The sequence below is a fragment of the Agelaius phoeniceus genome, chromosome 10 (assembly GCF_051311805.1).
Source record: "Agelaius phoeniceus isolate bAgePho1 chromosome 10, bAgePho1.hap1, whole genome shotgun sequence".
Classification (NCBI taxonomy): domain Eukaryota; kingdom Metazoa; phylum Chordata; class Aves; order Passeriformes; family Icteridae; genus Agelaius; species Agelaius phoeniceus.
The window spans coordinates 17,902,320-17,911,730 of NC_135274.1; the positions used below are offsets into that span (position 1 = coordinate 17,902,320).

The 9,411-nt window shown below is 58.4% G+C and overlaps 1 protein-coding gene across 1 annotated transcript; it reads right to left on the reverse strand.

The window, feature by feature from the left end:
* Positions 1-1,944: 1,944 nt before the first annotated feature.
* Positions 1,945-5,210, reverse strand: NMUR1 (neuromedin U receptor 1). Its single transcript, XM_054639718.2, has 3 exons — positions 4,899-5,210; positions 3,553-4,449; positions 1,945-2,336 (listed from the first exon to the last, which is right to left on the reverse strand). The coding sequence occupies exons 2-3, from the start codon at positions 4,445-4,447 to the stop codon at positions 1,945-1,947; spliced, it is 1,287 nt and encodes a 428-aa protein (XP_054495693.1). The 5' UTR covers positions 4,448-4,449; positions 4,899-5,210.
* Between the last annotated feature and the right edge of the window lie 4,201 nt (positions 5,211-9,411).

Below are 9,411 nucleotides of genomic sequence, written 5' to 3' on the forward strand. Positions count from 1 at the left end.
GAGAGAGACAGGGATGGAACAGACAGATCTCAGTGCCCTCGGTCACACTGACATCCCCCAGACACAGGCTGCAAGCAGTCAGCACAACCCTGAAACACAAAGTTCCTGCAGCCCAATGCCCACCCTCACCCTGCAGCACCCACCAGGACCCCTCAAGGGCCAAGGAAGGGCTTTGCCCATGGCAAAGCAGTGGGATGGGGAGCAGGGGAAGCCAACTGCACCGCCCCCAAACTGGGGACTGGGTAGATGGGACAGGAGGGAGTGTGCAAGCCCCAGACCCTGCCTCTTCTTGGTCACTGGCCCGGCTATGGTCCCATGCAATGTGCTTAGGAGGGGCTGGAAGCAGAGCAGCAGCTGGCACTGCTCTGCCTGGGGCTTGCTCATCCAGTATTTCTGCTCAAGCAAGCCCCAGGCAAGCCCATGCTGACCAGAGGCACGGCCATGTGATGCTGAGCCAGGGGAGTCTCCAGAGCTGGCTGTGAGGGAGTTGGGGTTGAGTTAGTAGTGCAAAACAAGAGCTCAAACTGCTTGGGCGGTCCCTCAGCTCCCATTTCAGATCCTCAATATTTCATCCTGCAGGAGTTGGTGTGCACAGGGAAGGCAGCAGCATTGATCTCAGGCAGGAAATCGATGGGTCCTTCCAGCCTGGAGAGCATGACCAACCAGCCCACGCTGCCTGGCATTTTCGTGACATTTTCCAAGCTGTGTGTCTGGGCAAGGACTGATGGCCATGGCTCCAGAGGCAGCTGTCCCTCTGCACAGGCCCCAGCCCCAGCTCGGCTGAGAGGCCAGGAAGGGTGCAGGTATCCCACTTGTGCCCTCCCTGCCATGCCCTCAGTGTCCCTGGACCTGCAGACCCAGCACAGCAGCAGAGCCCCAGGGAGATCTGGTGAAGCAGCCCTGGTGTCCATCACCCTGCACGTGGCTCATCCACCACCCTCCCCAGGAGCATGGCCTGGGTTCAGCCCCATGCTGGGAGCAGAGCTGGGTGCTCAGGGACACAAACAGGGCACAAATCAGGCCAGTGGCTTTTTAAATTCTCAGTGAGGTTCAGCCCATGCAGGGCAGGGATGGAAGAGAGCTCCCCACATTCCCCACAAGTTCAGGTGACCACAGTGGGCAGAGGAAGAAGAGATTGGCACCCAGCACATGCTGGTCAGAGAGGGGAGAGGGGAGCATATTCATTTGACACAGACAGCTATGGAGCTCTGCCTTGGCACTACAGACAGCCTGGAGATGCCTTTGTCCCATATTCTCCCCCCTGGACTCCAGCTCTGGAGGGAGCAGCCGTGCTCCTTCCCTTGCCCTCAAAGGGCTGGGAATGCAGGACATAGAAAGGCTGGGAGCAAGCAGCTGTACCAGCACCCTGAAGCCAGGCACCAGCTGGCACCACTGAAGAGATGTGCCAGAAAATCAGGGTTACACAGGTGCCCAGACAGCCCTGAAGAGGTCTCAAGGGAGAAGGCACCCACAGACCGTTTTTCCCCATGAATGGGGTTTTTCCACAATCCCATACAAACCTCCCACACAGCCCTGGATCTCAGCCCAAATGCAAGCACCTCTGGGGGCACCCATCCATCAGCCTACGCCCCCATCTCCAGTACCTGTGGGTTCACCCCACTGGGCCAGGAGGGATGGAATATTTTTAGGGATTGCTGACATACCCCTGACGTAGAAGTCAGCTGTCCCACACCACAAGGGATGCCCTGGCCTTGGCCAGGCCTGGTGCTGAGGATGCATTGCTGTGCATCCAGGGCACAGCAAGGTCACTGCCAGCATGTCCCTGCAGCAGTGCTGCTGACACAATCAGCCTTTCCATGCCAGCACAGAGAGGCAGGGACCCCCCTCGCTCCCACCGCGCTCCCCACCACAGCCAGAGCGTCACAGTCAGATGGATGCCAGCAGTGAGGAAAGCTGGTCCCAGAGTCCCTGTGCTGCCACCCTTCAGCAGAGGGACATTACATGGCTGGTGGCCTGGCCCCTCTGCACGTCCTGCAGCTCGTACTCCTCGGCGTGGGCGAGGGGCAGCGCGCCGGGCGCGGGCTCGCACTCGGTGCTGCGGCTGGCGGTGCGGGTGACGCTGGGCGAGTGTCCCCAGGGCGGGCGGCGCCCGGGCCGGCACAGGGCCTCCCTGAACATCTCCCGGAAACGGCTGGACATCAGGTTGTACAGGATGGGGTTGGCGGCCGAGCTCAGGTAGAAGAAGACGCCTGAGATGATGTGGACGTACTGGAACATGTGGAGCATGTTGCTGGTCCAGGTGGATACGAAACTCCAGACGAGGCGGTCAGTGTGGAAGGGAGCCCAGCAGATGCCAAACACCACCACCAGCACGACTGTGGGGAGACAAGCAGCTGGTGTTACTGGGGGGATGGGGATTGCCAACCCCACTGAGGTCTCCAGCCCCTGGCCAAGCACTGCCCCATTTCAGCTTTGGCCATAGCAAAAGAGAGAGAGGAAGGAGGAGAGGGGAAAGGTCCCCTCAGTGCCTTCTGGACTTGTCATAGAAGGGCTGTAGATCTGGACAGGATCTCCTCCCTCCATCTCCTGCCAGTGCTACTTCTGTGCTGCACTTCTCCACTCCTCACAGACAGGCAGGTGGCCCTGTCACGGCCATGCAGCACAGCCGGGGAACTCACTCCCTAGTTAGCATCCAGCCTCCAAAAACCTGCCAACTTCACCAGCAAAGTCCAAGGAGCACGAGCTATTTGAGACCTTTCCTTGTGCTCTGGTTTTGATTTTGGTTTGTTTGTTTGTTTTGTAACCCATCAGCTCTGCTGATGGAAAGGAAAGGGTGTAGGTATGTATATGTACAGGTAGTCCTGGGGTCCTCTGCCATACCCATGCCATAATGCATCTCTGTGGCATGCAGGGCAGGTCCCCTTTTCTCCACAGCCCAGCCCAGGTGCATTGGAAAGCAGAGTTACCATTTCTCTGGGAGGTGGCAGAGAAACAGCCTGGCTGTGCTGTTGGACTGGGCTGGGCAATCTGCCATGGCTGTGCCACCATGGGACTGGAACGTGTGGAGGAGCTACCCAAGGGCAGGCAGCTCCCACTCCTGGGAAGGGGCCAGAGGCTCTGGGAACCATGGAGGAGAGGGGAGCAAGAGTGAAGAGGAGTGGGAAAGAGGATGTTTCAATCCAGCCTTGGGTCATTGCCCCATTAGAGTCACAGAGGCTGTGGGGCTGGGCAGAAGTTCTGCCCTTCTGGGAAATGCCACCACTGCCACCAGCATCTGAGGTCTGGATGGAGGGATGGGGAGTAAGTTCCCACATCCCAACCCACCTCCTTTCTCTTTCTCACCCTGCACTTCCCTCGAGGAGGGGATATAGTGTGGTTTGGAGGCAGCTGGCCCAAGCAATCCTTACTACTGGACAAGAATCACCAGATCTGCCTTTGCCCCAACACCCCACAAACCAAACCCACAGCTTTCCTCTGGGATGACCCAGTAGTGGTGCTCTGGACTGCCCATTACTCAGTTTCCCCCCAGCACCCTCCCAAGACAGCCTTGGGAGGTAGTCCCTGGCTCTGGCCTGCCCAGCACCGACTCACACAGCATCTTTGTGACCTGCCTCCTCTTGACTTTCTTCTGCCCCTGGCAGCTGTGGCAATTGCGGCTGCTGCCAGACTTGGCTCCCAAGGCTTCCAGCATCTTTTCTTTCTTGAGCTGCAACCCAATAAGAAGGTAGAGGACACTGATGGTCCCCATGGGCAGGAAGAAGAAGAGGATGGTGGTGACCTGGATGATGAGATTGTAGGTCAAGCGTGGTTTCACCAGGGTGCAGATCTCTGAATCGGGCACCCGCCCCCGTCCTGGCACGTAGAGAGGCTGCAGCCCATGGAGGCTGGTGTTGGGGATGGAGCAGATGACTGACAAGACCCAGATGGTGACAATGACCCTCTTGGCGTGGTTCCTGGTCACCACGTACTTGGCTTTGAGCGGGTGCACCACAGCGATGTAGCGCTCCACGCTCAGGGCCGTGACGTTGAGGATGGAGGCGAAGCAGACGGCCTCGAAGAGCAGCGTCTTGAAATAGCAGCCGCTGGCCCCCAGCAGGAAGGGGTAGTTGCTCCACATGTCATAGAGCTCCAGAGGCATCCCCAGCAGCAGCACCAGCAGGTCAGACACGGCCAGGCTGAACAGGTAATAGTTGGTGGGTGTTCTCATGAACCGGTGCCGCAGGATGACGATGCAGGTGAGAGTGTTGCCCACAGCCCCCACCAAGAAGATCAGCAGGTAAATGACACAGACTGGGACAAAGAAGTTGGACCGTCGAGGTCCCAGGTACTTGTCCCGCAGCTGCTCCTCTGTCAGGTTGGCATCCTTAGGGTCGAAAAAGGTCTCTGGGTGAGTCCTGTTGCTGAGATCAGGGCTGATGGGCTCCACAGGGAAGTCTTGCTGGGGCAGGGGGAACTCGGAACTGGAGCAGTTGACATAGGGATTCATGGCTGTGGAGAGATGGAGAGGTTTGTGGGATGCTTTCCCAACTTCTCTGCTCCCTCTGCTCCCATTGTCCCTCTCCCCACTGGTGTCAGGGTGCTGGGATTCTGCTGATCACCAGGGCTCTGCACTCCCGCACCCATCCGGCCCCAGACACCACAAAACCTTTGCAAAACCACACAAAACCTCCACCTAAACTCCCTCAGGCTACCCAAGTGCTTCCTTCCCCATTTCCCATCTGAAAACACCCCTGGTAGCTCCCCAGTCCACCTCAGCCCCATTGCCCCATCGGGGAATGTCAGCAGGGCTGTCCTCTTTTCCTGCTCGGTAAGCAGAGTGGGATACAGCCCCAAAATCTCTCCTGGCAGCAATTCTACCGGATATGTAGAAGGGCTGGCAGGGCAACCAATAAAACAGACAGAGGGAAAATTGATTTTCCAACATGACAAGGACTTACGGCTCGTTGGGAAACTCCAGATGAACACTGAGGTCCCACCACCCCTGCGCCGGACGGGGTCAGGGCTGGGGAGGGAACGTGGGAGGGGATGGAGACTTCACTGCCTTAAGAGGCAGGCAAATGAAATCCTGCCGCTGCTTTCCCCTCGGAGCTCAGCTCGGAGAAGCCGCCTGCCCTTATCCACCTTCTCCCTCTTGTCCTCTGTCAGCTGAGAGCCTGGGGGCTGTGCCAGGGGTTTCCTTCCCACCGCTGGCCAAACAAATCGCGGTGCCGAGACCCTGCCCCTGCCAGGGGCTGGGTCCTTATCTGCAAAGCAGCACTGCCAAAAAGCTGCCCTTCAGAGAGAGGAAATAACGTTAAGGTAATAAACTCCATCGACTCTGAGAGTCCCAGGGGAGGGCAGCACAGACGTCTCCTGCCCCTCCGGCAGCCGTCACAACGCCGGCATTTGTCATCGGCGTGGCCTCGGTGGTGAGTAAAGAAAGCATCGATCAGCCCCGGCACCGTCCGGCACGGGAGCCTGTGCAGCGCCCGCTTGTCCGGGCTCATCTCGGGGACTTGCGGATGGACCCAGCGGCTTCCCGAGGTCTCCCACTTCCAGATGTGCCATCTCTGGGTCACCCGAATCACTCCCCCGTGGAGCAGGTGCCTCCAGCCGGCTCCCGGCACACTTGGGGGCGAGGAAGTTGCTGCGCTCGCAGCATCGCCCCGTGCTCCGCGTCCGGCTCAGCGCCCTCCCCGTGCCCGGTGTCTGTCCGCTCCCTCCTGCCCTCCCCGTGCCCGGTGTCTGTCCGCTCCCTCCTGCCCTCCCGGTGCCCGGTGTCTGTCTGCTCCCTCCTGCCCTCGCCGTGCCCGGTGTCTGTCCGCTCCCTCCTGCCCTCCCCGTGCCCGGTGTCTGTCCGCTCCCTCCTGCCCTCGCCGTGCCCGGTGTCTGTCCGCTCCCTCCTGCCCTCCCCGTGCCCGGTGTCTGTCCGCTCCCTCCTGCCCTCCGTGCGGACACCCCCGTGCCAGGGAGCTCCAGACCCGCGCACACACACGGACCTGTCGCACACACACGGACCTGTCGCACACACACGGACCTGTCGCACACACCCGGACCCACTCACGGTTCCTGAGCCCCACGGACGCGTGTCAAGGCTGCGTGTCCCCGCTCTGCCCGCTGCTCCTCTCCTCCACTGGACGTGCTGGACGCGCTGGTCCGGTCCGACACCCGCCCGGAGCCGGAGAAGCCCAGGGGCTCCCGCTCCGCCTGCGGGGTGGGGGCTCCGCGGCTCCGGCTCTCCAGCCCCGCAGGTGGGGAGGGGATGCGGGGTCGGCAGCGCATCGCTCCGCTCCCGCGGGACCGGGAGGCGCCCCTGGGCACGGGGACACGCCCCGGTCCCTTCATTCCCTCCGAGGGTGGCAGGGTGCAGGTGGACCCGGTCCCCCCCAGGGGGGCATCCCGGGATTTACCTCCTTCTGCCTGTCCCAGCACATCCCACCCTGCTCAGAGGCTGAGCTGAAAGAGCCCCAGCAGGGTTCTCCCCCAGGAATCTGGAGAAGGAACATGGAGAGACCTGCCAGGAGAGCCCTGCTGCCAGCCCCACACAGGCTGAGCCCCAGCACAGCTGTCTGCACTGCCCAGCCTGGTGCTTGTGGCCAGGATGTGAGGAGCTACCTGGATCTGGTGGCCTCCAGCACCAGGACACAGCCCCTGGGTCCTGCATGGCCCAGTGCTCCTCCTGATGCCAGAGCACACGGCAGATGGAGCAGCACCACTCCCTCCCCCTTGACTTTGCTCAAAGAAATTCCAGAGCAGGCCAGGGATCACAGTACAAGGCCAGCAAAGCCCTGACCTGGCCCTACCTCTGCTCCCTGCAGCAAAAAGCATCAATCAGAGGGGACTGGCAGAGCAAACACTCCAAGGGCACAGAGGGTCTGCGCCTGCCCTGAGCCTTGACTTTCCTCAGGAAACCATCTTTTCCCCCAGAGGAGAGGAACTGCTGAAGCCAAAGGCCTGGAGGGTAAATGAGTGTAAACAAGACATTACTCTAGGGGAGAAATCAACAAACTGGAAACAGTGTCTGAAACTGGGAGGGAGAAGGAGAAGAGTTGCTGCCTGCTCCTATGGAAGTGAGGAAATGAAACTTCATCCCCTCTGGGGATGGAGACACAGTAAAACAGGGTTATGGCATAGTGCTGGTGACAGCTGGGACAGGACACAGGGACAGCAGCAGGATGATGCTGGCAAGGGCTCAGCAGGGCTGTTTCTGCAGATGCCAGGATGGGTGACAGTGCCAGGAAAGTGGCACACGTCAGGTCACACCCCCTGGGTGGCAGAGCTACAAACAGTAAGTGGTGAGGCAGAGATTTCTTCCCCTGCCTCCAGACTGTGCACAGGCTGCTTTCCCTGGGGGATGCCCGAGGCAGGGAACAGATCTGTGCCAGTGCAGAGGCACAAGGAGCCTCAGCATGAGCCCACTTCAGGGATTACAACATGGAAAGAAGCATTCTGCTCCCTTCCATTCCTCCTCTGTTTTCTGACTGCCCTGATGAGCACAGCGACACACAGCTCCCAGCACAGTGACACACAAACAGCTCCCAGCACAGTCCCAGGTGCTCAGCACAGTCCCACACAGCTCCCAGCACAGTCCCAGGTGCTCCCCAAGCTCTGGGCACTGTTACACAGCCACCTCCCCATCCTTGGGGCAGAGGCTGTTCCCTGCATGCAGCCACAATTCCTTCAACCATCCTGTTCCTCATCTCTCTCTGGGCTTTGCCTCAAGGCAGCCCTTGGGGAGCTCCCTGAGCTCTGCACCTCTGTCCTCGTCCCTGCAGGAACCCCCATGGCTCACGTGTCCGGCACTCCCAGGAGGATGAGGGGATGTCTGCAGGCACTGGGGTGTTTGGAGGTTGCTTGGATTGGAACAAAGCAGTGGAGATGTTGCTGAGCTCTTGATAAACTTCAACATCTGCTTCCCTAAACCCTCCTTTCCTTCCTGAGGACAACAGGCATGTAGGAAGGAAGGTTTGCAAGGAGCAAGGACAAGACAAAGCTTGGTTCTCTCCAAAATGACCCACGAGTCCCTCCATCCCACCGGGCTGCCAGATCCAGAATTCCAGGTGGTGGCAGACCTCTCTGCCCCATTTGCAGCCCTAGTTTTTCTGGGACACCAGAACCACAGGACATTGGGATCCTTCTCCCTTTGCCTCCTCATTTCCCTCATCATTCACATCAGCCTGTTGGAGCACCCACACACCTGGGGCCCCAATAGCTGCTCCCACCCTGCCTGCTGTCACATCTCTCTGGGAAGAGCTGGCAGCTCTCAGGGACTGACTGCTTATCACTTCTTTCTCTTGGGTCTCTTTCTCCCTGCATCCCACCTCTAAGTCCTCACAAATCTAACAGTCCTTTAGAATTATCCATTCTCTCTTTTCATTTTCTGATAAACAAAACAACCAGGAGGTGACAACCCCTCTTCCTCTACTGCTCCCCCACTGCTGAAAAGGGGGTAAACTGCACTTGGGAGCTTGATCCTTCAGCCTATTCCTCTGATCAGGTATTAAGAATTAGGAATTAAGAAGCCAAAAGAGAAAGCAAACCTCAGTTTCAGAGCTCGAGAGGCACAGCCCTAATAACCCACTGCACCCACTTGTGGCTGCTTTCCAGAGGGCATCACACAGTGATTGCAGGGCAGCCCAGCCCAGCCTTGTGGAGCTGTCTGTGCTCCATCCCCATTTCTTCCTGCACTTTGCAGATTTAATTAACACCCTCTGCTTGTGAATACAAAAAGCCACCCAGCCACAGAGTAACATTGCATCCAAGAGGGAAACTGAGGCACAGACAGTCCCTTGTCCCCTCTGTGCTATCCTGCAGCAGGCAAGAGCCCCTGGGTTGCATTCTGCTGCCACAGAAGGAAGCAGATGAGCAGCCCCTTCTCAGGGAATTGCTGCAGCAAATTTTCCAGGGCAGGGACAGCCAGCACAGACAGAACAGGGTCATGAAGCTTTTGGGCAAGAATGAGCCCCCCCCCCTTGGAGAGGAAGCAAATCTTTTGGCCATGGGGATGTAAAAGGGGCTTCTCTCTCTGCTGGGAGCTGCCTACTCAAAGCTGCCCCTCTTGGTCACCTGGAGATGACAAGCCTAGAGGATGCATTTCAGAGAGCAGGAGGATGCTTTTTTTAGACCTCAAGGCCAGGAAAGGCCACACAGACTGATCAAACAGGCCCAGATCTGGATAATTTTGCACAGACAGGTCGATGGGGTAGCCTTTTCAAAGCAGCCTTGCTGTGTTTTGCCCAGCAGAGCCCGCCCACCCACCCATCCTTGTCTCTCCTGTAATAATTTTTTAGCCATTACTCTCCTGTGCATTTCTACTCACTAAGTCTCCAGAGGCCTTTTTCACTGTGTAACAGCTGTGCCCATTCCTAAAAATCTCACCTCAGCATTTTTACCTTCTCTTCCCCTCTCACACAGCCTAAGCAGCTGACATCTTAACCTCTCACAATAGTGGCAGCTGTTTCTACATTTCCA